Source organism: Pyricularia oryzae, chromosome 4 (assembly GCF_000002495.2).
Source record: "Pyricularia oryzae 70-15 chromosome 4, whole genome shotgun sequence".
Taxonomy (NCBI): Eukaryota; Fungi; Ascomycota; class Sordariomycetes; order Magnaporthales; family Pyriculariaceae; genus Pyricularia; species Pyricularia oryzae.
The window spans coordinates 601,470-628,614 of NC_017851.1; the positions used below are offsets into that span (position 1 = coordinate 601,470).

A 27,145-nucleotide genomic window follows, 5' to 3' on the forward strand; every position below is an offset into this window, starting at 1 on the left:
TTGATTACAAGGTTGTTGAAAATGTGCGGGCCAGCCAACCATTCGCCAACATTCTTTACACAGTAGTTTATACCGCCCAGTGGAAAACACCTCTACGGTACCCTCAACCAAACTCTCGAGTCGTCCCATGGATTGGATAAGATTCGTTCGTACAGATCTCTGGGTGCGTGTGGCCTATGGCTAACGATGAACTACGTACCTGTCAAAAAATTACTACAGCAGACCACAAATGACAGCTTGCTCCTAATGCACCCCTTGCGTCAGATAAAGCACATGCTAGCATCCAACCATCATTGCCCAAGATTCAAGATGATGGCTTATGGTGACGCAAAGTACCCCTATCGGTTTTGTCGAAATTGTCTCAATGACAAGTTTGACCAGGGTCGTGCAGCACAAGAGCTGGAGGTGAATCCGATTCCCCGTATCTCCAGATATGCTTGGTTTTGATGCTGACGTCATCCAGCAGATTGGTAATGATGGATGCCCTCTGTTCTTTATGGAGGTTGGAGACGAACAAGCCCATCCCAAGATCTAATCAGCATGGGCACACGATCTCATCATCATATTGGACATACCGGTAGACGCATCAGTTGCTTTGCCCAACTTCGCCGGGGTACCTGAAAGCTTACTTTCCGGCAAGGGCTTTCATCTCGACGACAGGACCAAGCATTTCTTGGCTGAACGAAACAACCCGTTGCTACGATGACGGCTCAGTGCCTTCGAAACCGAGCTCTAGAACAACACTAGGCCCGGGCTATAGCTCACTGCTGCATATATCCTTCAGCTGGACATGTCGTGATGATGTTCAGGTCTTGGCAGCACATGCCCGTCCGTGATTCTCGGTGAGGTTCCGGTACGCTCACCTTGTCTTTAGTCCCCAGCCGGTAGGCATATTGCCGTGTTGCCGTGTGCCTGACTCGGGTTTGTTTTGTGGGCATACCGACTCTCTAATAGCGGCTACTGAAGGGACACCGGGCAACCGATCGTCGCCCAACCCGGGGGACGTCAAGGATCGATGTCATTCCCACACACGACAAGTACACATTTGAACCTAAACGCCCCTTGTTGGAGGATCACGAGAAGATGCATGATTGAAGTCAATCTGACAAAGTCTGACCGTCGAACCGTATCTTCGCCCGCCTTGGCAATCCAAGCATTAACGAGTTCAAAGCGGTTTCTTTTGCCCGTTTGCTGTTCCTTTACCAACCAATCCATTTGGTGGTACAAGGTTCATCCTACAGGCCAATAGGCCCCCCTCGTCATTCTTCCCTCAACTGCCATCTTTGTATACAAGGAGTTTGTCCCGACTTCATCTTAGCGTTTCATTGTCCACACTCTGTTGGTCCAATACTACAAGACTGATATCAATCTTCCTTGCCTGTGAAATTGAGACAAGTCGACCATCTCCTATCTACCCCGCACACTGCTGCTATGTTACGTTGCTTGGATGCCAAGATTCACGCAGAGTGAACGGTACCTTGTGATCACACCCGAATAGAGCTTCCGCGATTATCTATTGAAGGCGCCGCCAAACTTCTCTAGGCTCGAGTGGTTATGGAACAAAAGCCACTAGAATGTCAGCAAGTTGCAAGGCAAAATGTAGACATGCATGTGTGACGACTCGCCTCGATGAGGATCATCAATAGCCAAAGATTGGCAAAGTGGTTTATCTCGCAGTTTATTTCAGCACCCCTCATTACCACGACCGGCCTGCAATCAGATTCGCAACTGGAAATTATCTGCGCATCATGTCCTCATGTGGCCTGGGCGAACCAACCAGAACTCTGAGCGATAAGCCGGTGCAGCTGTGCAACCAAACTTGGGTGCTAGGACATGTGAGGGGAAGGATTCGGCTTGTGAGCAAAGTTGCAGCTACAAAGAATCAATGAGCGTGCTGTCTAGAACCAGTGGCAGAAGCAATATCGGGGCCTTCAAAATTTGATGCCTGATCTGAATAGACTGCATGCAGTCTACGGATGCAATGAGTATTAGGTCCCTGGTTAGGATATAGCTTCACCTTCATAACGGTCTCAATCCTTGGTCACGATGGCGCAACCACGCTTCCAGGGGTCTGACTTAATTGATATCGAGTCTCAACATACTTCAGCTGGACAAGGCCACTATGACAGCAACCCTGGCCGCGGCACGACCACCTCGGTAGGCCTCGGAGATAATGGGGCTCAGGCTGTGGAGGAGAAAGCCGGGCCGGCAGCGCCGTACAACCCGGATGATCCCAAGCGACAGGTCGATGAGATGCGTCACATTGGCACGCTCGACCGCAAGCTCAAATCGCGACACGTACAGTTCCTCGCGTTATCCGGTGCCATTGGTACCGGACTGTTTGTGGGCAGCGGGCAGGCCCTGTCGCTTGCCGGCCCGCTTTCTGCATTTATCTGCTATGCAGTGACCGGCTTCAACCTCTACTGTGTCACCAACAGCCTCGGCGAGATGGCGGCGTGGCTGCCCATCCCCGGAGCTGTTCCCATCTTTGCGGCCCGGTACGTCGATCCCGCGTTGGGCTTCACGCTCGGCTGGAATTACTGGTACCAATTCGCCATCGGGGTGCCGATCGAGGTCACGGTGTCGGTTGTCATCCTGTCGTACTGGGACCACGTCGTGCCGCAGGCTGCCTTGGTCACGATTTTCTTCCTGCCCATGGTCATCATCAATTGCTTCCCCGTGCGCATCTACGGGGAGGCCGAGTTTGTCTTTGGTGCCATCAAGCTGACAACCATCATCGGGTTGATCATTCTGATGTTTCTCATCTCGGTCGGTGCCTCTCCGTCTGGAGAAAGAATCGGGTTCAAGTATTGGCACGACCCCGGTCCGATGAATGAGTATCCCGGCAAGGACGGGGCGCTCGGCCGGTTCCTAGCATTCTTCAAAGTCTTTATCCAGGCGACCTTTAGCTACGGCGGCAGCGAGATGGTCGTCGTGGCCAGCGGCGAGACCGAGAACCCGCGGCGAAACATACCAAAAGCCATCCGCCGCGTGTTTTGGCGCATTCTCATCTTTTACGTCGTCGCCATCTTCCTCGTCGGCCTGTGCACGTCATCCCGCGACCCGAAGCTCCTCAACGCCATCGATCGGTCCGCAGCCGGCGCGGCGCAGTCCCCCTTCGTCATCGCCATCGACAACGCCGGCATCCAGACGCTCCCGCACATCATCAACGGCGTCGTGCTCAGCAGCGCCTGGTCGGCGGGCAACTCATTCTTTTACGCCAGCACGCGCGTGCTCTACGCGGCCGCTCTCGACGGCAAGGCGCCCCGCCTGCTCAGGTTCGAGCGCTTCGGCGTGCCCTACGCCTGCGTCGCCGCCACGTCGGCCCTGGGCACGCTCTGCTATCTCAGCGTCAGCGAGTCGGCCGCTGAGGTGTTTTTCTGGATCAGCAACCTGTCGGCCGTGAGTACCCTAGTGGTCTGGGCGAGTGTCTGCGTCACGTATTTGCGTTTTCACTATGCGCTCAAGCACCACGGCGTACCGAGGGAGTCGTTGCCGTATCGCGCGCCGGGCCAGCCGTACCTGGCGTACTTTTCCGTCGTGTTTTGTCTGACGATTGCATTCTTCAATGGGTTTGATGCATTTTTCGACGGGAATTTCAGCGCAAAGACGTTCATCCCGCCTTATATCAACATACCCATCTTTTTGAGTCTGTTCTTTGGGTACAAGATTGTCAAGAGGACTAAGTTTGTCAAGTTGGAGGAGATGGACATTTGGTCGGGCAAGGCCGAGATTGATCGGCTGGAGCCGCTGTGGCCGGTCGTCAAGCCGCGGAACTGGCTCGAGAGGATATGGTTCTGGATTGCGTGAGGGAGGGGTTTGATGCTGTCGTGGGTTGAGTATGTTTGGCGAACTTTGGTCGGGGACCTCGCATACCCGAGAAAAAGGAATATTTACTCGGGTTTATCCAAGAATGGCCTCATTTATTCGCCACCCGCCATTGAGCGAATGCACTTGCCAATTGAGGGGCTCGAGGACATGTTTGCGGCGATGTGATTTGTCCGTCACAGATGTGCTAGCTGATCTGCCGTTGGTTTGTGATGAGAACCCGCCGTGGCATATTGACGTACGATTATTTTGTAGCTGACAACCCTTGTAGGTCCTCATCGCCAATGCAAAGGCAGAAATACCCTGCAGGCCTTTTTTCATATCTACAGACCGAGGGTGTCATATTCAAGGTCGCCAATTATTTTTGCGCACGAAGCAATCCGCAAGGTACAAGAGCAAACTTTTGTATTTTTGTTAAGAAAAAAAAAAGAAAAGAAAATCTATTAGGGTATCTTCCATCGCTAAAAAAATCCGGGATCAAGCAAAGCCTCGACGCCAGCAAAACCACATACCAATACACTTTCAAGAAGAGAAAAGAAAAAAAGAAAAAGAAATCCCTCCACTACCTCAAGCCCGTCCTTGTCCCTGCCTCTTCCTCAAATCACCCCTTGTATAACATTTGCAAACCTCGGCCTCGACGATACCACACTTTAAACATACGCAAGCCTTCCCGCACCTGCAAAAGTACAGCGGGTCAGTCACGACGACCATGTTGGTCCTGTCGCCGCTGTCGACCTCGTACGTGCGATCCCTGGTCCCCTTGCCAAACCTCACCTGGCTGCCGCAGTATCTACAGTCCCACCACCGCCGGCCGCCAGAATTGAACGCCTCGTCCAGCCTGCGCAGCTCTTCCTGCACCCTGCGGACCAGCTGCTTCCCCAACGCGCCCGCCGCCTGGTCCTGGCCGCGGCCCTGCACGCCGTCCACGTCCGTGAGCAGCTTCTCCAGCGCGTGGACCAGCTGGGCGTGCTCCTGGGTCGTCCCGCCGAATGCGGCGCACCGCGGCTGCACCTCGGTCTCGAGCCGCCTCTGGATCGCCAGCAGCTCGGCCAGCGGGTTGTTCCGCGGCGGCTGCCTGGGGCTACTGCAGCTCTCGCGCCCGATCAGCGTCTCGCTGCAGGTCTCGTAGCCGGCCTGGCGGCCAGTCGCCGACGGTGTGGGCGTGGCGGAGGTGCTGATCTCGGCGATGCTCATGTTGGTGGCAAAGTCGTCACCGTCGGACTTTTTCAGCGATGGTCGCTTCTGCAGCGACGGAGGGTGCTCGTCCGGCTCCCGGCTGAGCTTGCGCTTGCTGCTCGACCGCCTGTTCAGTCCGGGACGGGGCGGCGTGGACGGGAATTGCCGTGGTTGGGCAGCTTGGCTGGGCGGAAACGGGTTGACGGGACTGCCCACCCACTCGCCGGTCTCACCCGAGAGACGGTACTCGAAGCGGGGGAGGACGAAGCCGCCCCCCTCTTCATTGTACCGGTCCGGAGTGAGGTTGGGAACCGGGTTCGGCGTGTGTGAGCGGCGTGGCGTTGCTGCACGTGCGGGGCTGGGAGTCCTGGTTCCGAGGTGGAGGTTTGTCAGATCGGTTGCAATCCTGCTCAAATCTATTCTCTGGTGGCTCGACCTGGGGGTTGGGACATACTGCGGCGGCGTGACGTGGCCGCCTATCCTCGGGGACGGCAGCAGAGTTTTGAACCACTGGTGGTCAGCAGCCTTGGCAGCGGAGAGCCTGTCGCATGCATCGGGTACCATCAAGTCGGTGATAAAGTCCCGACCAGGTTCCGATACGTCGTATTTGTACAGTTTCCACGTTTGCATATCGCCGCGGCCTCTTTTGAGGTAGCCTCCAAGATGAGTGCTGCTTTCTTCATCTTTAAAGGGCGTGGCGTCGGTGAGCAGGCGGAAGGTGATGGCGCCGAGAGACCACATGTCAGCGGCGTATGGAACGTCTGCCTGCGCTTCGGTGAGACGGAGAAGCTCGGGCGCCGAGTATTCTTGCGACAGTTTGCTCCTCGAGCAGCCGATTCTCACGTCTACCGGATCTCTGGCGACGCACCCGAAGCCGCCAATCTTGACGATCCAGCGAGGCTCGATGGCTGCTACCATGATGTTCTGTTGAGCGGGGTTCATTTGCGTCAGTTTTGTGTTTGCTTGTTGATTTGTGAGGCACTTCAAGGTACACGAGCACGCTGTGTCACTTACTTCCGGTGTCAGGTTCCGATGCACGAATCCGGCCTTGTGCATGTGCGTCAACCCCTCGAGGAGCTGTTGCACAATGTCACGAGCCTGGACTTCAGGGAGGGGATTGGCAAGATGCATGCCTAGGTTCCCCAACTGCAAGTACTCCATCGAGACGAAAATTTCATCATCCAGCTTGTACCAGCCGTCCGAGTTGACAAAGCAGTGCGCATACTTTGGCCCGGAGAACTTGGCCAGCGCCTCCAGCTCGCCATAGTAGTCGATATGGGAGTAGGAGTCAAGCACCTTGACAGCCCGAACCTTTTGGCTGTGTGCATCCTCGTCGAGGAAAACTCGGCCGGGGACGATGTTTGACGACTTTCGGTACCATTTCTGCTTCACCTCGCGGAAGCGATCGCCGGGGGTGGTGGGAGGTTCAAGGAACGTGTGCTGAACGCAGCCCCTGCCACATTTGGAGGTTTCCATCTCCGAGTCGACGACCAGGTCCGGCGCTCGAGGGCGTGGGCGATGACCTGCTGCTGTGCCGGCCATCATGGTTTTGGCTGCTGACGTACGGCGCTGTTGTATTGCGGGGGAGTGCGAGCAAAAGGTCTTGTTGTTGGTCTGGGGTACAGGGATGTTTGGGGCCGTAAACGGTAATCAATCGTTATTTTTCTTGATGGTAGGGATCAGACAACAGATTGATTTGGGATTTGGGAACAAAAAGAAAAGATCAAGCAAAAGAAAATCGCGACAACGGAGGCGATAACGTCAAGTTATTAAATGCTTTTGGCAGCGCGAGCAAAGGCAGAATTCCAACCCACGTCGACACCTCAAGTCGTCGGAGCCCTCTTTGCGCAGTACTGTACAGAAATCGCAGGCAACCCATAGTCGCCAAGCTGACATGGCTTTTTGGTGTGGTTGTTGGGTGGTATGGCAGTGTTGCCTCAGTTTGTTCACCTTGACGAGTCTAGTGTGTCTGGTGAACTGCACCGCCCAGCAATTTGGGGGCCAACTGCAAAAAAAAATCTTCTTCGCATGCAGCATATTTTTTCCTTGATACGCCTATGCAGCCCACATGCCTGACCCTTTTTCTACACACGCAATCGCCAACAAGTGTCGTCAGTGGTTCGCCAGAAATGTGCAATCGGAAATGGCGACGGGCCTGCGTCACGGGGCCTGCATCGCGGGACCTGCGTTCGATGGGAAATTGCGACACCAGTCCCGCAGCCTTATCAGGCTTGCTACCCGAGGGGTTCGTGGCGTTTGATTCGACGGAACGCTCGGGTCAACGATACACTCGGGCGATACACTTGGGCCAGGGATATAATCCTCGAGATAAATTGGCGCAGCATTTAATCCATTCTTTCTCATGACCGAGAGGAGAAAAAAAAAACTCGTCAAGAATACAATCGTGCCTCGTGCATCGGCCGCCTCGTGCCGCCGATCATATTCCCAACGTTGTCCATTATTTTTTCCACGTCGGCCCTCGAAATCAACTTGTGGCTGCTTATGGCGGCATCCAGGTGGCCTGTTTTTGTGCCTAGGTTAATTACCAATACTGCGCAGAATTCTTTGTTGCGCAAAAAGTGTTTCGAGAGGCGTATGATTACTACACTGAAAAAAAATTGCCTGCGTTTACCTCCGACTGCCCCTCCACCCTTGATGATGTTGCGGGCGCCTGCCTGATGCCTGGGGCTGATGACCTCTTTTCGCTTGGCAAGTCCCTCGGTTTTGTGAATGACGGGGTGATGGTGATGATTACTGTTCCGTTGGAGGCCCAAAAGGCGTCAAAACAACCAATCTTGACTGTTGGTAAGCTCGGAGTATAAACAAGATTATTATCTTTAAATCAGACCCTGATTATTGTTTAATCAACCGGGCACTTCTGTCGCTGCAGGAACATTTCACTTCGGCAGCTGCTCTTGACCACACGTCATCGTTAGCCTTCCGCATTAGGCAAGGTGCCATGGCAGCAAGCAGCCCTGGAGATCACCCGCAAGCACAGCCACGATCAAAGGCGCCAAGTGGAAACAAGGAAAAGGCCCAACTGCGCCTTTTTCTTCTTTGATTGGCGTCCATCTGTCAGTCAGTTTCTTGTCCACTAGCCACTCAATCACGCTTGTTTCCGGAAAGGGTTTGTTTCCCCTTCCAAGAGATCCAAGAGGCAGATCCAACTTCCCTCTTTAGGCAATTTCAACATGCGGGGAGATAATTGGGGCCTCTGGAGGCTTTTAGCCCAGATCTTGTGCTAGTTTTTTAGTTTGATGGAAATTCCACCAAGCATATCGCACGGCGAACAAGTGGTTTCTGATCGGAGGGTATTGCTCCGTCGTCCTGATTTGTCGACACCTGCAGCTGGCTAAATAGTAACATGGTGATCTCATCAGCACTTTAGATAAACGGCCGTTTTGGATAAATATCCTCAAGATGCCAGCAAGACAAGTCTCTGAAATGGGCACGATTCGCCCACCTTGCCTGCTGTGCTTCCGCAGCCCTCCACGCCTGACCAAATGGCTCCAACCCAGCTCCGCTTCCTGCTCCACGCACTCATGGCGGCAGCAACGGTGGCAGCCGAAAGCACACGGTTTCTCGGCCGCGTGAACCCCGCCACGCGCGAGCTGACATGGCCCGCCACGGGCATCGCCGTCGCCTTTGACGGCACCACGGCCAGCATCCCCATCACGTCGCAGTGGGGCACCGTGGCGGTCGAGATGGTGATCGACGACGGCCCACCGATCGCGATCCCCAACGTCGACGGGTCGGCCATCACCACGCCCGCCGGCCTGCCGAGGGGCCGCCACACCATGACGGTGCGCAAAAAGTCCGAGGCGTACTTTGGCAGCCTGTTTGTGGGCCAGCCCACCACGGACGGCGAGCTGGTGGACCTCGGGCCCCGGCCGAAGCGCAGCATCGAGATCATCGGCGACAGCATCAGCGTGGGCTACGGGCTCGAGGGCGTCTTTCCGTGCGCAAACGCGGCGGACAACGAGGCGGCCACCAAGACGTACGGCGCGCTCACGGCCAACAACCTCTCGGCCGACTACTCCATCGTCGCCTGGTCGGGCAAGGGCGTGACGCGCAACTACGTGGCGCCGGGCCCGGACCTGGACCCGCGCATGCCGGAGCTGTGGACGCGGTGGGGCGCGGGCGACGAGACGGGCAGCTACGACTTTGCCGCCCCCGTCGACGCCGTCGTCATCAACCTCGGCACCAACGACTTCTCCTTTGACCCGGCCGTCCGCCCGCAGCTGGACGTGGACGTCTTCTCCCGCGCGTTTGCCGCGTTCCTGGCACAGGTCCGCGGCGCGTACCCGTCGGCGGTGGTGTTCCTGACGGGGTCCCCGCTGCTCAACGACGCGACGGCCGAGCGGCAAAAGAGCAGGCACAGCGCCGTCATGAGGGAGGCGGCGGAGCGCTCCGGGCCCGACGTGCACTTTGTCGAGTTCCCGACGCAGGACGCGTCGGGTAACAATATCGGCTGCGACTACCACCCGTCGGCCAGGACGAACCAGGAGTTGGCCGTCATCCTGACGGCGGCGATGCGGAGCGTCATGGGGTGGGACGCGTGCAAGAGGTCGCGCTTCCGGGCATGATTGACTTGCCTTGATGTCGGGGTTGTTTGGGCCGTGAGCCTACCGGGGGTCAGCTCTTGCCTTTTTTGTATTTTATTTCGGTCGACTTGGTTGTCGACGGGCTGCCGCCCCATAGACATGTAATCAGACTGGCTGACGGTGTTCACGTCCGGTTAGCTGTTTCCAAATAAAGAAGACAAGGCCTGGCCGTGGACCAAAAAATACAACCAATCTCACAAGCTTTGTTTGTTCATGCTTGCAAAATGGTGGCCAAGCAATCTCAGTCACGAAATGTCTTTGTAGCCGTCAGTGCAACATTTGTACGTGGTAAAGGGGGGATTTTCATGCATCTAGCATTGAGCTGGCAAGCTCCAAGGGATCTCGTACTTATTAATATCCCAGCCCTACCCGCGGAGGCCAAGACAAAGATGGCAAAAAGACGCGCCTGTGGCCCCATAGCACTAATATATAGTTCAATGCCCTGCCTGGTCCAGACCACCAGTGGCGAGCGGTGTTCCTGATTTAGGCTTTGGCTTCATCCATGTTTTCCTGGTGGAAAAGGGGGAATAGCCGCGGATGCTCGCCCCCCAAAGTATGTCGGGCTCCATCGTCTGTACTATTCTCGGGCGGTCTCCTCGTCCCAAACCTGAGCCTATCCATTATATAGCCCCCACGACCCCGATGCTCGATGAAGAAAGCTTCACTGAGTTGCCGCATGGTGGCCGTCTCCCATCTGAACTAAATGCCCGTCGGCAGGCAGCCTCGTCCCGGCCCGGGGCCAAGATCTGAGTTTGACCTCGCCTTTGCCACTTGTGCCAACGCCTTGAACTGCCGAGGAAAACCGTGGCAGCTATGCGAGAAATGAAGCAGATGGGTGAGTATGTGGGTATATGGGCACCTCTGGCAGCATCACGTCTACCGCTCAGCGTGACATTTTGTGTCTGTGCGAAACCTTTGGGTCATATTCCCTTTTCCCCAACCTTGGCTCACGCCGTCAAAAATATAAATAAATGGTTGTTGGCTGACCGTGCGTGCGCGATGCCTGGTAAAAGCGCAGTGGGCTGGGAGTACTTTTTATTGATATCCTCTCGGAACCTTTCAGGATGAGCTACCTGAGTAGTTCGTGGGGTCTTAGTCATGAACGCGCCATTAATAGCGGGATAGAGTTTGTTCGGACCTTGGCAGGGGAAATTTCGCAGTAATACGTGGTACAGTGAGGACGATTGGGCAACCCCACTTTTGCCTCTTCGGGGTTTTTTTCTCAGGGGCCAACCAGCAGAAAATAGGTAGGTGCATGCCTCTTTGGTATCCTTTGCAATGGCAGTCAAGCCGTCTTGCAGAGACAAGTTACATAGTACTATGTTATCGGGTACCATCGGTCCGTTGAACTTGCTCCCACCACAAAAGCACCAGCCAGTGCGGCGCACCATTACAGACGCTTAATCGCTTTTTGTCATGATTATTTCACTATCTCCGATTCATGATACCAGTGCAACTACCACATAAGTTACTGTAGTGCAAGTTTCTACGATATGAAAAGCACGAGCACACTCCGCTATTTATTTAGTCGGCGACCATGTGTCGTCGTTGCTCGGGAACAATTCTTTCTTGATCGGCGACGTTCTTCCTCGCTGGACCCTGCGTGGCAGTGTGGGTTCCTTGTTTACCACAATCCAATATAACCGACCTCCCCACATTCATTTGAACATGCCCGCGTACCTACCGGCACCTGTGAGTCAAACCCAGAAAAACGACTCGAGGAAGCACGGGAATTTCAGCCGCGAGCAGACCATTTTTAATCTACATCACCGCTCACTGGCTGGTCTTATTACCAACCGGCAGAGAGCAGATAGTAAACGTGCGCCGTGAAACCCCCCAACACGCATGATTTTAAACTTTTGGCACGACTCGGCCCCGCCTGGTTTAGCTATACCATCGCACCACTTGCGCACCGGGGAGTACCTGGATGAAATTGATTAGGATCCCCAATCGGCCGCTGGGAAGATGAGGGTATTGCAGTAGTAATGCCCGTGTTCCAAGGTTTTTTGCTGTTGCAATCTGTTTGAGATGTCATGGGCTTGATCAGTGTCTGTGGTGCAGAAAGAACGTGAAAATTCCATTCACACATGCAAATTTTTATTTTTAATTAATAAAATAAGGGAGCTCTCCCCCCCGACGTATGATTAATTAAAGCCGGCTTGGTCTTTGTCACCGTCCCTCGCTCGCTTCACCACGTGGACGTTGCTGCCTTGTACCACGCCGGCCCTTTTTGCACCGCCGACGGTTTTTCGGGTTCAAGTATAGCAAAAGCAAAACACCGCCCCAACATGCCGCCGCTGTCGGTGCTCCCGCTCATCACGTCGTTGTTTGGGTTCGGCGGAGCCCAGAACGTGCCTACTCCGGTCGTTCCCGGCACTTGCGGGCTGACGTTTGACGGACGCATCCCGCAAACCGCCACGCCCAAGTTGTTCACCACCGACAAGAGCCCCTTTAACCCCACGCACGTGCTCGGGAAGGATGTCACATGGGATCAGGTTATCGAGTTTCCCATCATTCCTCAGTCGCGGGTGAGTGACATGTCTAGATGGATGCTGTTTCCAATTTTGTCTACACCAGACTCTGAGCAATTAGACTTACATATTTTTTCTTACTTTTCTTTTCCAAAATTTACAGTTTGACAAGCAAGCCAACACCAAGCCGGTCGGGCTCAGCATCACGTAAGAAAACAGTGTCCACACTCCCACCCCCCTCTTACCGCTTTACTCACTCACCAAACCTCAACAGCGACAAGTCCGTCTTCCTCTCCGGCACCGAGGGCCTAGAGACGGAGCTCCGGCGCGCGGAGCTGCTGCTCAACAACCGCAACGACACCGTCTCGGGCCTCGTGACGTGGCACCTGTCGGTGCGCACCGACCCCAGCCGGCCCCTCAACTACTCGCACGAGTACATCCTCGCCTTCCACGAGGCGCAGGACTTCCAGGCCGACTTTTGGAGCCTCAAGGTCGGGGCGCCGCTGCTGTCGCCGCCCGGCACGCCGCCCGACAAGACGTTCCGCCTCGAGGGGTGGAAGTGGGACAATCCGGTAAAGACGTTTTTCCAGACGCCGTTGACCGACGACGTCTGGCATAACTTTGGCATTGGGTTGGACTACAACAAAAAGTACGTTTTTTTTTTCCTTCTTGGTTTTGCTTCCATCGAGTGCATGGATACTAAATACCGCGCAGCCTCATCTCCCTCCTCTACAGCACAAACGACGACCCCCTGAAGCTAGTCGTGCCTCCCACCGCCAACAACCTCTCGGGCAAGGCGCCCACCACCCTGGGCGAGACGCACTTTGGCCTGCAGAAGCGGCCGGTCGGGGCAAACCTGGAAAACTTTTTGTTCAACGGCTCGCAGCCCAAGGGCATCAACGAGGCCTTCTTCTTTGGCGGCATCTTTCAGGACAACAGCGCGAACGGGTGCATCACTGTGTGAAGCAAGTGTTTACATCAATCCTTGGACGACCGCCAGTAAAAAAGTTCTTTAATTCTGAATGACCCGCCCGGTGATGGTGTAAGAAGTCGAAAAGCCATTTATAGAGCTGCTTTCTATTTTACCCAGGCACGGTTAAGCTATTTCGGTGCGAACCTCACTCACCTCGGCGGGTCTAGCTCTTTGAGCTGTTTGATCCAGATTACATATTGGCCACTTGTTTTGCAAACTATTAATATAGTGGCAAATGCCAAACCACAAGGCAGACAAGGCTGATTTATCTTACGTGATGTAGCCTAACTTTTAGTAAATGCCGGAAAAGCTAAACGACACCTGGAATAGTAGCACTATTCTCCAACAAGTTCAACAACCCAGTATCGCTGTTCCGTACCACATGTACAATACCAGATGCGATGAGGACTACCTCCACGGAGCAAACAGTTGCAAAAGAGTCCATTCAAATTATAAAATGTGGCACACTTTATTCGCCACAAAGGTTTGAGTCTACGCGGTTATTTTTGCTTTTTTGCTCTACCCAGAGTGGCCAACTGAGGGTCAACGGGGCGGATGATGAGCGGCTTTATTTCCCTAGGGATGCGACGGAAGACTATCCACGGCCTCCTCGACTGTAGCTGTGCTCCCCATCACCATTGGTATGTATTGTTTCCATCTTCCGAGAGGAGTGGGCACGGCGGGAAGTTTGGGTGATGGGCTACGGCGATCCGATGATGAGGGCGACCGAGAGCAGCCTGGCAGGAATCCCACAGCAGATGCAAGAAGCCCCGTGATGACAGTCGTTACTCTGGCAATCTGCTGTGACTTTTAATCCTTTGTGAATCGTTGGTACTGTTTTAGTACTTGATGGTATTAACGGCGATACTGGTTGAATTCAAACATGGACATATTCTTTGTTCTATGGTAGCACTGCTCCTGTTAGTTTATGGCGATTACGGACTTGGAACTCGGCGATGTGTACAGGCCGGGTCATAGTCGCCTTGGGAAGGCCGTTTGCTACATTCGAGCATTGTTCGAAAGAAACGACTTGATCCGGATCGAAAACACCCAGGTCACACTATCCACCACTACCATGTAGTAAAAAAATTTAATCTCAATCTTTACTACACTCTCGACGTCATTCAAAGTACTCAGTCTTTTTACTTGTGGTGGTTATTTTCTCTTCTTGGCTTATATGCTACAGTATCATCGTCACCACCGGCTCGTTGATCGCCAAGAATCTGATCGCCAAACCCTTCTATCCGGACAAGACGAACTTTGGAATAAAATGTCCTTCTGAAACATCTGTTGCTTTACATCTCTTGCAGCGTAACCGTTGGAGAGGTGCGAGTATTTATATGCATGGTTGTGGCTTGCAAGTGCTCTCGCCTGCCTCGCAAACTCTGCTCGGTAACAACCGGAAATGAACATAATACCGAGGGGTTATATACCTTTTCTCAGTCGTACCGTTCTTGATTTAGCTGTCCATCATAGCACAAAAATGAGATGATAGTAAAGTCAATCAAACACTGTAATTAACGAGCCTGAGCTGGAGATTTCTAACGTAAAGATGTCTCAGAATATAGCATGCGCTCATCAATGCATGTTACAGCTTACAAGCTTTACAAGTTATTTCCCCAACTCAAATATTCCATCGAAATCCCCAGACTGCATTAAAATAGGATCTACTATATGGAAAAGGTAATAATCAAAAGGGAAAGGTGCATATGATCCCCAAACTGCATACAAAGCACAGTCGATAGCTCAGTGTGGGAGCAGGTGCTTATCATTGATCACGAGGGAGTATCCCTTCTCTGACGCCAAGAAAAAAAAAAGGGGTCAAAGTTGAGGGCCAAGTTTATCCAGCGGAGAAAAGATACCAAAAGTACCGGCTGACCGAACAATCCAAGGTTGGAACATTTACAACAACCAAGCCTTTTTCTTCTTCGCTGTTCCCATCCACCAACACCGTCACCTCCTCACGTGAACTTTACCCAAATGGCGTGCGGAGCCGGTGCAGGTACGTGGTAACAGTGCATGTTTGATAAGCAGGGAAACCCCGATAAGCGTGGGCCCCCCCTCCCCCTCTGTCTCTCTGTCTCCATGAATATTGATTGCATGAACAAAGCCCGTCACTGCCACTTCTAGCGTCACCTGGGAATACGATCAAGATGTGGCAGCAGGAAAAGAAAAGCCCGGCCTACCCAGCTTAGCCTGTTTACGAGAAGGAATAAGGGATCCGGTGGTAGGTTAATACAGGCCAGGTTGGTGCATAGAAGGTGGACGTCGATCCCCGAAGCTGCCGTGGTTGACAAAATCAGGAAAAACCCACGGCTCCAGGAGCGGGATGTGTTTTGGACCATCGAGATTGTTTGCCATGGCGCCATTGACGACAGGATTTATGATTTTTTTTTAACTCTTGCCGATTGTGTGGTCTTCATCATGCGTTCAATGAATATTGTTTTTTCGGGGTCGACAACAAGGAAAGAAAATCAAATGTACAAACTGTCCTTACTTTAGTCCATGTATAGCAAAAATTCAGCCACACGCCCTCGAAGGATATTCATCCCGTCTTTCTTGGGGCTCAAGTCGTACGTACAGCAGCAACAAAAAAAAAGAGAGAGGTTCCTCGGAAATCCTACTTTGCCCCAACCAGCAAGTCCCCTCGACGACTCGTGCCACACCGGGCCCGCGGAGCTAAAAATCAAGAAAAAGACCCTTTTCACGCATCATCCCTACTGACTCTGTGAAACCCCTCGAGCCGTGTACCTGGCAGGAGTCTTGTTCTCCAATCTCAGGCAAGCCTTTTTTTTCTCTGTTCATTCATCCTTTCAGCCCGACAAGAACAAAATGGTCCAAGCTGCGATTGGCCAACAGATTCCAGACTTGCCTACGGGTCCCAAGAGCACGGGGAAAAAGAAGGGAGATTGTCACCGTCTAAGAAACCTGCGAGTTTCGCACGGTTCAAAGCACGCCAGCCAAGGAAAACCTAAAAAAGAAATCATCATGGTCGCGTAGCTCGCGTAGCGGTAATTGTCGGCGCTTGTTCTGGTCGCTCTGTTCATCTTTTTTCGCTCTGACCCGCTGGGGTTCAAATTTCGGATCGGGTTTTTTGTTTTTTTTTTCAACCTGAGGGCGAGAAGCCAGACAAGAATGAACCCCGCCTGACGGGCGGGGCTCGTCTGAGATCAGAAGCGAAGGGGATGTGAAAAAAAGAAGTTGCGGAGAGGTGGGAGGTCGTCGTGGTCAAGGTAAAGAGTGGGCGGTTGCAAATGCCACGGTGAGGTTACGCGGTATTCGGTGATCTAATTTCAGGCTTCACCTTTTCTTGTTGCTATCTCTAGATATCAAACAAGCTTTTGTCTTGCCACTTGACCACTTTTTATCTTTTGATTATCCGACCGAAAAAAAGGGGGAATGCCATCGTTAATTAATTCAGTCGATCGATGCAACCATTGAAATAGCAAAAACGGGAGATGGGTGGTTCAACGAGAAAGTTAAAAATAGTCAAAATTAATTAACAACGCTTGGAGTGTGGCGAAAACCAGTTCAAGTTTCTGCCATCAAAAGAGCAAATCGCCTTCATTCCTTTCGTGAGTTGCATTAGCCGCCCGACCAGGAAAGAAAACTCCACTTCAAAAACCCTCCACCGGTCCGTGGCCCAGTACGTCGCAACATCAAAAGAAAGGAGAATTGATGGATCATCAACGATGCAACTAGAAGAACGGGAAAATCTGGGTTATATGATCCGGATCATCAACTGATTAACGGGCGTAGTATCCTTCACCTTGCAAAAAAAAAGGGTCGAGAAGGAACAGAAGAGCAAGGACGATCCCGAATCCATCCATCTCTACCAGCAGCACACCGTGGTCAAACACCGTGGTCGGTTTTAAAACTAGCGACGGGATAATATCATTCCAACTCGGCCCAATAAGACGAGACGCTAAAACACTCCGTGACGAGCAGCAAAAAAAAAAGACAGAGAAGAGGGATGGGGCTAAGGGTAACGTGGTGAAAATCCGACAACATCGCGGAGAGAGACAGAGAGACAGAGAACAAGATGAGACGAAACAAGGACCAGGCAGGAAAGGGTGGGTTTGGGGTTGTATTACCAAAGATCTCGTTTTGGGTTATTGCGTTTCCTTTTGAAATCGCGTACGACATACTGCTGCAGTACAACACAAGTTTTGAACTTGACAGCTACGCTACTTACTCGGTTGGTTGCGATACTACGTAGTACTAGGAGAAAAAGAGAGAGAGACAGACAAAAAAAAGGTCGGAAAACAAGCTTGGAAGGGTATGGCCGGTATGGGAACCGTGGGTCGCGGTGGACGACGACACACGGGTCTTGTCCCACGATTCACTCCTGCAGTAACACATTGGCGGTAAAGCTTCTTGTCGCCTGCAGCAAGGGACTTCGTTCTTTTTGGTCCGTGTGGTTCTACGGCACGTTGTTCCCGAGAGAAAACAACCTGTCAGGGACTGGGAAGGGTGGTGATGTTTGATCCAATGAGACGTTGCAAAGGTAAAAAAAAAAAAAAGATGGGAACTTGGGAAGCAGGCAGCCAGCAAATGCGTAACTGGTTGCGGTGTGGATTTGGAGTGGGTTTTGATATGTTTGGAGCCATGTGCAGTACTGCAGACGTCTCACTTGGAGATAAAATAGTCCAGCATAGAACTTTTTATTTTTATTTTCTTTTGCCTTGCAATTCCTTTTACGTAGCGGTAACGAGTTATTCCAACAAGAACTGGCTTGTGCTTTCCCTGAACCGATAGGGTCTAGACCCAATACAAAGCGTCGTGCATGTCGGCACCAAGCCTTTCGGTTTCGTTAAAATTAACGAATAGCTACAGAATCTTTCATCTATCTGTCTGACCGAAATCCTTGTCCTTCAGCTCGCCTACCCACCCGCCAAGAGAAAAAAATTGGAGTCGTCCAACTCTCAAATGTAGTAGCAACGCTACAGAGTTAGAATCCAGCCCAGCTTCCGGGGCCCTCGAAAAAAAAGAAAGAGTCATGACTCTGCACCAGGTATGATCACCTGCTTTGCTAGCCTCCAAGAAAGCTTGGCAGGAGAACGGCGGCGCGGGAGCAACGCGCTCTGGCATTGTTGGAGGTCTTGGAGACGGATGGGATACAACATTTCCGGTGGTCTTTTCCTTGAACAAAACTCATGACATGACCAAGAGATGATTATACAACGAGCATTACGCCACTGGCGCTACGCGCATTGAACAATGCGAATTTTATTCAGGGAACACGAGGGCGAGCTTTTCTTCCTCGCGTCGATGGATAACAACGTTTTACCTGCATAAATTTCGAGTTCCCAAAGGGTACAAGAGCGTGCGAATGATTCAGTGTCGGTCTAGGGTCGATTGGGGGCTTTTTGCCCAAAATACCTACTAGTACCCAGCAACAAAGCAGCTTTCATTATTTTTTTTTGCACAGCGGTTCTGTATTGTGTCCATTTTCATCTCAACTTTACCCCCCGGTAGCGACCTGCATGTTTTATGGTGGCAAAAAGGGCAAAACCAAAAGGAAACAGACGGTCGCTTAAGTTTCTGTTTTGATAATTTTCGATAATTTTTTTCCTTGGTTTCTGGTCTCGAGAATCGAATTTGCGACATAATGTTAGCCTTGTTAACCCACGGGTGTGTGCATTGTTTCTCGACCGTTTATTTGGAATCCTTGGAACCGAGCGATCCATCAACAATTCGCATTGCTTTGTTGTTTTGTTCCCTCCAACCTTTGTATCCGATGTCGCGTCTACGTTTTTTTCATCGTGCCATTCCGTGTCAGTCAATTGATATCACCCCTCTCAAAGGTGTAGTCGGTCCGTCCAATGCTCCGGGCTCCCACGTTTTTCTTGTCAGTCATCCCAATGCACAGAGGTGCAGCCAAAAGGATAATCCCAGTTATGCAATCATTCAAACAGGTACGTGCAGGTTGACAGTAACAGTTTATCTCGTTCGACACGAGATAAACCGGGATGCACACGGTTGTTTGTCTGCCCGCTCGGATGCTGGGAGGAAGTTGAACGGAAAAATTGTGGGTTCAGCTCTGCAAGGCTTGGGTAGTACTTGGTAGTAGTCCTTGAACCCATCGAGACCACGTACATACTCTGCAGTACAGATGCGGTGCTTGGCGGAGCAATCCTAACAAAAGGTAATCCTGGTTCGGCTCTGTTCGTCGCCACCCCGCGAGTAAGCAACCCTGCCAGTAAAACCCCCATGCCCAGATGTTGGTGTGGTGATCCGAGCCCTCAAGCCTGCCACTTGACCACTCGTCCAGGGTTCTATCTTTTTGGTGTCTCTTCTTCATATCGTGTCGTCGCGCGTTGTTGCCGAGGCATGGAGCCCTGGCTCTTTTTTTGGGTTGATTTTGTTGCACAAAAAGAGAATTAAGGCCACGACCCAGAATCGGAATGAGCACACAGACAGCCGCCAGATCAAACTTTGTGTCGTCTTGTCTCGACCCGAATTTTTTCGGGGCACCTGTCATCTCTGCATTTTTGGTAAACCTTGCTCAATTGTACGTCTTTCTGTCTGTCTGCCTATCTGGCTGTCAATCTGGCTGTCATTAATTTCTTCTTGTTCCTTTGTTTGCTTATGCATGGCCAAGTGATGCAATTACTCTATTCAGCAGTACGTGGTACTACGATCCCCTCCCCGTTAGACTTTCCACCAAACCCGTTGCATCGGCCCCTGGTCCGGCGCATGATCTCTTGGGAGCCGAGACCTCCATCCCAGAGCCCCATCTCCACAAAAACAGGGCAGCCTTTTCATTTGTGCCTGCCTTTGATGTCTCTTTCTTTTCGGGAGCCTAGCGGGATGCTCGTCAACCCCTGTCCACCCACCCCTGGTCATTTTTCTTTACCTTTTTTGTGTGGTTTCTGCACCATCCCTGATTGAGTAGTAGCCACCCTTGCAGGAAAGAACGAAGGGAATAAAAAAAAAAAAAAAAAAAAAAGAAGATGCCACACACAGCCCATAGCTTAACTTGGCCCTTGGCTTGGGGATTACCACGTAAAACCCCAGGCCGGTGTGGAAACCCCGCCCCAGTTCCCAAGCGTCTCCCTCGCCCCACCCCTGGTCGCGTCAAGCCATGCAACCGAGAAGAGAGGGCCCTCCCGGGTACGCAATCTGTATGGTAGTGATGGATCCTTTTTTTTTCGTCCTCACCTCAGAGGGGTCGGTCCCGTCCCCTCTGCAGACTGTCCGCGCTTCGTTGTAGGGTTGGGTTTGCTGTTTTACTCGTACACTACCGAGTACCACCCAGCTGGCATGCAGGCCGCGCTAGGCTACCCTCGCCCTTGTAAAAGCTGGCTGGCGAAAGAGAGAGAGAGAGAGAGGGATGGACCAGACCCCTCCGCTTGTTTGCATCTGGTGGTATCCTCTTTGTTCCCTTTCGGTTCGAGCCTTCTTCCGGGTTTTGCAAGTGACAAGAAAGTTGTGCTACGACGACACACGAATCGGGTTGACAGCACGGACTTACTTTCTTTGGGGTTGGTTTGGGCGTCTGAAGTCTTTTCCTTGTTCATTTGTGTTTCTCAATTCTTTTGATCTACGCTTCTTGTCAAAATCGTCTTGTTTCCCACATTTTCGTCACTCTATTCGGTTTTACGTTTTTTCCCCTTCTTTTTCTTCTTCTTCTTTTTCTCTTCGCCACATGTATATGGTTTACGCATCTGCGCTCCTTTCTTTCGTCCGCTTCTCGTTCTGTTTTTTGATCGAGACACGCAGGTCGTGCCCGCTTCCATTCTTTTTTTAAATCTTCACTTTATTTTGGCTTTGGTTCGTTTCAGACTTGACTGCTCCATACCCCCCCTTCTGGTGGCCTCACTTCTGCTGTTCCTCCTGCCATTTTTCGTCCCAACCCCAAGTCTTTCTTTGTCCCAATTCTGCTTCGTTCTTTTGCTTGGTTTTCTGGTTCCCCTAATTCAAGGAGGAGAAGCAATTCCCCCCATTACATCTTGATATTAATCCGGCTCGACAATTACATCCCCCACTTTCTTGTGAGGGACCTTTCATTCTTTTTTGTCTCTTTTTTTGTCTCTCTTTTCTTGTTTTTGGCTTTTTTTTGCGTCAGGGTTTTTTTGTTGCTGGCGCAAAAATAACCTTGCCTTTTCTTTCTTTCTTCCTTTGACCACAAGGGGAGGACAGAAAGGAAGGATAAGGTCATATACACTGCCAACATCAGATTGACCAAGAACAAAGATTTGATAATTCAAGCCTCGGGGAGGAAGAGAAAGACGAACAAGAAAAAGCAAAACAAGAATCACAACAGCTCGGAAACGAAAACCATCAGCAAAACCGCAGAATAACAACAGAAAAAGAAGAATGTCGGGAGCAGGTGCTCCCATGATCCCGGCGTTGTCGATCCCAAACAGCAACGACATGAACCACTACAGGAATCCCAAGCCCGAGGAAATCGAGATGACCGTGTCGCCCGTCCAGTCGCTGGCGACGCCCGCGCAGGCCACCGCCTCGCCGGCCGCGCCCCCGAGCGCAGTCACACCCGGAGGAGCTCAGCAACAACAACAGCAGCAGTACAACAACATGACTCCAGGCCCGTCGGGCCAGATCGAGGTGGTCCCCGCGCCGCCGCCCGTCGTGCAACCGACGCAGGAGTACTGGGACGAAAAGATCTGCCTCGAGGCCGAATACAACCCGGACCACAGCCTGCCCGAGTCGACCGACAGCGCCACGCTCGCCCGCCCGCCGGTCGGACTCCCCTACGCACCCAACAGTGGCAAGACGGCGGCGGCGCCCTCGGACGTCAAGACGGCGGGGCTCAGGAGGTCGCCCAGCACGGCGTCCATCGTGGCGGAGCCGGCGCCGGCGTACAAGTCGTACAGCGAGGCCGAGGTGGCGCAGATGGCGGCGACGTACCGCGGCGAGGCCGGCGTAGCGCAGGGCGACGTGCCCAAGCCCGTCGACAAGCCCTACATCTGGGGCTACCCGCGCAAAACGGTCATGTACGGCGCCGCGGGGCTGGGGCTGCTCATCGTGCTCATCATTGCCATCTCGGTCGGCGTCGCCGTGGGCGGCGCGGCCAGGAAGAACAGCGGAGCGGAGGGTGTCCTAGATAAGGGCCGCCTCGCGGCCGTCAACTGGACCGAGGCCAACGGCGTGGGGCACACGGCGGTGGTATACCAGGCGCGCGACAACAGCCTCATGATAGCGGCGCGCGACTCGCTCAGCAACGTGTGGAAGAGCTTCAACGTGACCAAGGACATCATGACCAAGAGCAACCTGACGGGCCTGGACGTGCTTTCGGGGACGCCGCTGACGGCCGTGTCCAACAACCTGCAGCACAACATCTACTACCTAAACTCGAAGCGCGAGATCCAGGAGCTCTTCTCGACGGTCCCCACCGCCGACAGCTGGAACCTGGGCCTGATGGGCGCAAAGATCAAGGCGACGGTGGCCCCGGGGTCCCGCATCAGCTCGACGCGGCAGCTGTGCACAAATTGCACGCGCAGCCTGTTTGTGACGTGGCAGGACGACGCCACCAGCGGCATCAGGCTGGCCAACTTTACCAACGGCGAGTGGGTGGACCAGGGCAGCATCTTTGACTCGGCCGCTCCCGGCACCGCGCTCTCCATGTCTACGTTTACCGACTTCCGAGGCACCGGTCCCTTCGGCACCGAGACCAACGCCCTGAGGCTGTACCTGGCCGCCGGCACGAACCTGGTGGAGATGCTCAACGGGCCTCTGAACAACTTTGGCTGGGCGCAGGGCAACTTTGGTAAGTTCCTTCTCCACTTGCTTTTTTTTGGTCTTTACTTCTCCACAACATAAGCCTCATCATTTTACCTGCTTTTGGTTTAAACCGGGGCGGGGGAGAGACGTTGATGTGGGCTTCTGGGTCCTCTGGGTCCTGAAACCTGGTCCAAGGGTGAAACCCAAGCCCCCCTGCCTGAACCGAACCTTAATTCCTTTTGTCTTTCCCACGTCATTCCACTTTTCTTTTTCCCACCGGGCCACCTTCCACCAATCGGCAATACCGCGCTTCAATTTTGGAACACGACGACCTCAGCCTCTCTGATGAAGCAAGCAACATGAATCGCGCACACAAGACACTCGACGCATCCCGCTAACCCATTCGCCCAAAACAAACAGACAAGCCCCTCGCCGCCGGCCTCGCCATCAACCCCTCGCCCGAGATCGCGAGCATCACGTACGGCGCCAACGGCTGGTTCAACAACCTGCTGTCGTACACGGACACGCGCAACCAGCTCATGTCGGCCATCTGGCGCGGCGACACGTGGAGCGTGCAGCCCGCGTCGATTGCCAACTTTGACGGCGGCAAGTCGGACGGCCGCACCGCCCAGTGGCAGTCGCTGGCCGCCACGCAGACCATGTCACTGTTCGGGCTCTCGGGCGGCCGCATCCACGAGCTTACTGCCACCGCGTCGAACCCCTTCCTGTGGACCTGGACTGGTGTCGTCAAGACGGCGTGATTGAGCGGCAAACAAAAGTCGGTCGTTGTCATTATAGATTGTGGATTTTTTTTCTTTCTTTTTTTTTCTCTTTTTTTTTACGGGCCTAAATGACCAACGGTTGCAAGACAATGAAACATCTAGTGAGGGAGGGACATGGAAAGACGAAAGATGGTGCTTGGGGGTGGTTCTCCTCGATGGAGTGAGTGATTGATACCTTTTTGGGGAGAGAGACGAACAGTTCGTCGGTGGTTTCGTCTATCCGACGGACTGGAATCTAGGAGATTGTGTTGACGATTTAGGTTTTTTTTTCCGGATCCTTCTTTTTTTACGTAAAATTAGGATAGTACTTTCTTACACATATGCATCGCGGTATGGGCTCTATTTGTAATTTTTATTCTTTTCTCTCTTTTTTTTCTTCATTCACAACCCCCTCATCCTCTTTTCACGTAGGCTCGGGTCGTAAAAAGTCAAACGTGTCGAGCAGGTCGAGGTTGAAAAAGTCGGTAATGTCGCTCGTCATAAAGTCCAGATCCTGCAGCAGCATCTGCTGTTGCTGCTGATAGTGGTGCTGAGCGCCGTGTCCACCCATCGACGCCTGCATCTCGACCAGCCCTCCAGAGTGCCCCGGCTCGGCGACGCCGAGGGTGGCGCCGACCGTCGCCGCCGAAGTGGTCGTCGTGGCCGTGGCCGGCTGGGCAGGTTCGGCTCGCGCCGCTGGATGACACGGCTGGCATGGCTTGTTGAGCACCTGGGCCAGCACGCGATCGATGGCCTCCTTGACGGCACAGCACAGCCGCGCGTTTGGCGCCGACGTGTCGATCCAGTCGAGGAACCCTACCAGCAGGCTCAGCTGCTGGATGATGTTGGATCGGGATATGCTGTGATTGTCGCTCGCGTGCTGACGTAGGGGCTGCAGGAGCTCCCCGCACAGCACTCCGCTGGCCGGTGCGGCATACGAGATGAGCTGTGTTGAATGGTCAGTATGGGTTTGATGAATTGCGTTTGCATTCTTTTCATTATTGGACACAAATGGGGAAAAAAAAGAGACTGACAATCCACTCAAAATCCCGATGTTGCCCGCAGAGCCGGTCACGGTGCGTCCACAGCGCCGACGTTATGCTGACAATCTCGACGCTGGCCTGCAGCAGCGCGTCCGACGGGTCCGGGTGTCCGACCTTTTTCAGCAGCCGCTCGATCAAAAAGACGTTTTGCAGGTGCTCGAGCCGGAGCATGATCTTGGCGTACAGCACGGTGACGTCCATTGACGAGTCCTTGATGTCGAGGTGGTTGTAGCTGAGCAGCTGGGGGAGCGACTTGTACCAGCGTCCCGAGTCTCGGCACAGTCGAATGCTGTGATGCGGGGGGGTCGTCAGCAGAGAAATCAGCAGAGCAATCAGCAGGCAGCACTAGGCCTTGAAACCACCAGAGAACAGCAAATACTCACAGCTGGTCATAACTCCGCTGCAACGTATCGGCCGGCCCCAGCGCCAGCTCCAATATCTCATCCCGTATGACTATCATGGGGATCCGGGCCCTCACGTACTTGACTGGGTACAGCCTGTCCCTGTCCCGATTCCAGCCGTTCTCGTCCACCTTGAGCCGCACCGCCTCCTCGAGCTGGTCCTGAGGCAGCAGGAGGTCCTCGTTGGACACGTCGAGCGGCATGCGCGTGGACATGTACCTCCGGTTGAAGAGCGGCGGGCGGCCCGTGCAGATGGCGCCGATCTTGTCAATGGTGAAGATGCCCCAGCAGGCGCGCCTCCGCGCCTCGGCCGACGCCGTGACCTTGGCAGCTCGGTCGTCGCCGGCGGCCGGATCGACGTGCAGGCCCAGGTAGTGGCAGAGGGCGACGGCCTCGGCGCAGAGGGTAAAGGACAAGAAGCTCGTGTCGCCCGAGTCCATGGACTCGAGCACGATGTTCTTGTGGTACAGGCTCACGAGCAGGGAGCTGGGCTGCTCGCCCTTGCAGAACTCGGCGCACTTGGCCGCGCAGTCCTTCCAGCCGAGGGCCAGCGTGCGGTCCTCCTTGCCCTCGAAGACGGTCCCGGCCACGCCGGCCCGGATCTGCTCCCAGTTGCAGCTGGCGTTGAGCTCGAGCGCCCCAAAGGCGAATATCACAAACACCTCGCCCACCGACTCCCAGCGCATGTTGCGGCCCGAGAAGCTGGCCATCCAAGCCGCCGGGTCGTCAATGTCGTCGTTGAGCGTCGTGGCCGTGTTGGCGAATATCAGCTCGGCCATGGCGCGGAGCTCCGCGGTCGAAGGGGACGAGGTGGGCCGGCCGTCGCACGACGCAAAGAAGACGGCGTACATGGACTCCATCATGTGCACGGCCGCGGGGCGCACCCAGGCGTCCATGGGGCTGACGTTGATCTCGGCCAGCAGCCGGGCGGTCTGGAGGTTGGGGAGGGCCTGGAGGAGCGAGACGGCGCGGTCCAGCTTGCAGGGGGACGTCCTGTGCGGGAACGGCGTCTCGGCATGGCGTGTTGCTGCCGCCGCCACGCCTGGAGGGCAGCGGCCGTCGACGCCGCTCACCGGGGCGGGTGCCGGGCTGAGGTGGCCCTGGGCCTCCCTAAAGACGGCCGAGAAGCTGGTCGGGCCCAGGTAGCCGGGGTTGTCTAGGGCGATTGACGGCGACGGGGGAGCGCCGCCGCTGCCGGGAGTCATTGACGCCGACGACGACGACGACGACGCCAGCGGCGAGGGCAGATCCGAGGCGCGGCGCGCATGGTGAGGCGGCTGTGCCCGAACCGGATTGATCGGCGCCGAGTGCGTGCTGGTGGTGCCTGGCCGCGTGCTCCTCTGACGCAGACCATCACCGGCGCGCGGTCTCGCGGGGGTGCCGTTGGCAGACGCGACGAGGTAGACGCAGCCGCCCTCGGCGTTGCGACGCTTGCACCGAGAGCATGTGGGCAGGGAGTGGTCGCAAGCGAGTTTCCGCTTTCGACACGGCTCGCAGGCCTGTTGGCGACCGTTGCGTCGGCGTGGAACCGAAGTAAGAGTCACGGCTTCGGCTTCCATTTGCTGTCGGGGATCAACCCCGGACTATGGTTCGTTTTGCTTTTTGACGCCAATGATGCTGTAACCCTTGCTAGCTGATCCATGTGACTAATAGTGGATGAACAATCTCGTAGCCGTCTACTTGTTTACATTCGGATTGTCGTAGTCGATTGCAGTCAAGGTTGGTAATGGACAGGCGCTTGGCAGGAGATTCTGTGAAATTTGTCAGCGCGGGGCTCGGCTCTCGGAGCTGGACTGGTTCATGTTGGCGCTCACCGCTGGTTACGGGCAAAGCGGGTTAGGGCTGAACTGCGAAGCAACAAGAATGACAAGGTCGGCTTTCGGCGACAAAAAAACACTCTCTAGTCTAGTCTAGGCATTCTTGGCTACCCTGACCCTGAAACGCAACAGTTCGTAAGCCGGTTTAATTAGGCACCGATCGACACCCACCACTTGCAGGGTTATAGGGCGGTATATGGAGCTGCTGCATATTTACGCAATGAACCGATCTAAGCCTTTCTCGGGCGACAGCCGTATTAGCTGAACTGGAAAACCCGCTAAAGAGAATGGTGCCACAGCCCTCGGATAATGTACCCACTGCATATGCTTGCTGTACAAGAAAATCAACCAAGCCGACGTCGTACTGCGGAGCTCGGAGAAGAC

At 53.9% G+C, this 27,145-nt stretch overlaps 7 protein-coding genes across 7 annotated transcripts; 5 read left to right on the plus strand and 2 right to left on the minus strand.

The window, feature by feature from the left end:
- Positions 1–246: 246 nt before the first annotated feature.
- MGG_17036 (uncharacterized protein) lies at positions 247–535 on the plus strand (the record flags this gene model as incomplete). Its single annotated transcript, XM_003716012.1, has 2 exons — positions 247–405; positions 464–535. 2 exons carry the CDS (start codon positions 247–249, stop codon positions 533–535), a joined length of 231 nt encoding a protein of 76 aa, XP_003716060.1.
- Positions 536–2,046: 1,511 nt separating this feature from the next.
- Positions 2,047–3,810, plus strand: MGG_08548 (proline-specific permease; the record flags this gene model as incomplete). Its single annotated transcript, XM_003716013.1, has 1 exon — positions 2,047–3,810. One exon carries the CDS (start codon positions 2,047–2,049, stop codon positions 3,808–3,810), a length of 1,764 nt encoding a protein of 587 aa, XP_003716061.1.
- Positions 3,811–4,316: 506 nt separating this feature from the next.
- MGG_08549 (CAMK protein kinase) lies at positions 4,317–6,548 on the minus strand (the record flags this gene model as incomplete). Its single annotated transcript, XM_003716014.1, has 2 exons — positions 4,317–5,928; positions 6,019–6,548. Coding segments are annotated over 2 exons (2,063 nt in total), but the record flags the coding sequence as incomplete, so codon positions are not given.
- Positions 6,549–8,093: 1,545 nt separating this feature from the next.
- MGG_08550 (lipolytic enzyme) lies at positions 8,094–9,838 on the plus strand. Its single transcript, XM_003716015.1, has 2 exons — positions 8,094–8,315; positions 8,385–9,838. The coding sequence occupies exon 2, from the start codon at positions 8,508–8,510 to the stop codon at positions 9,588–9,590; it is 1,083 nt and encodes a 360-aa protein (XP_003716063.1). The 5' UTR covers positions 8,094–8,315; positions 8,385–8,507; the 3' UTR covers positions 9,591–9,838.
- Positions 9,839–11,663: 1,825 nt separating this feature from the next.
- Positions 11,664–13,114, plus strand: MGG_13993 (uncharacterized protein). Its single transcript, XM_003716016.1, has 4 exons — positions 11,664–12,136; positions 12,243–12,286; positions 12,354–12,728; positions 12,794–13,114. The coding sequence occupies exons 1-4, from the start codon at positions 11,897–11,899 to the stop codon at positions 13,041–13,043; spliced, it is 909 nt and encodes a 302-aa protein (XP_003716064.1). The 5' UTR covers positions 11,664–11,896; the 3' UTR covers positions 13,044–13,114.
- Positions 13,115–20,434: 7,320 nt separating this feature from the next.
- On the plus strand, positions 20,435–24,011 carry MGG_08551 (uncharacterized protein). The gene is made up of 2 exons (XM_003716017.1): positions 20,435–22,785; positions 23,160–24,011. The coding sequence occupies exons 1-2, from the start codon at positions 21,375–21,377 to the stop codon at positions 23,498–23,500; spliced, it is 1,752 nt and encodes a 583-aa protein (XP_003716065.1). The 5' UTR covers positions 20,435–21,374; the 3' UTR covers positions 23,501–24,011.
- MGG_13994 (uncharacterized protein) lies at positions 23,456–26,651 on the minus strand. Its single transcript, XM_003716018.1, has 3 exons — positions 24,927–26,651; positions 24,535–24,832; positions 23,456–24,446 (listed from the first exon to the last, which is right to left on the minus strand). Exons 1-3 carry the CDS (start codon positions 26,501–26,503, stop codon positions 23,925–23,927), a joined length of 2,397 nt encoding a protein of 798 aa, XP_003716066.1. The 5' UTR covers positions 26,504–26,651; the 3' UTR covers positions 23,456–23,924.
- Positions 26,652–27,145: the final 494 nt, after the last annotated feature.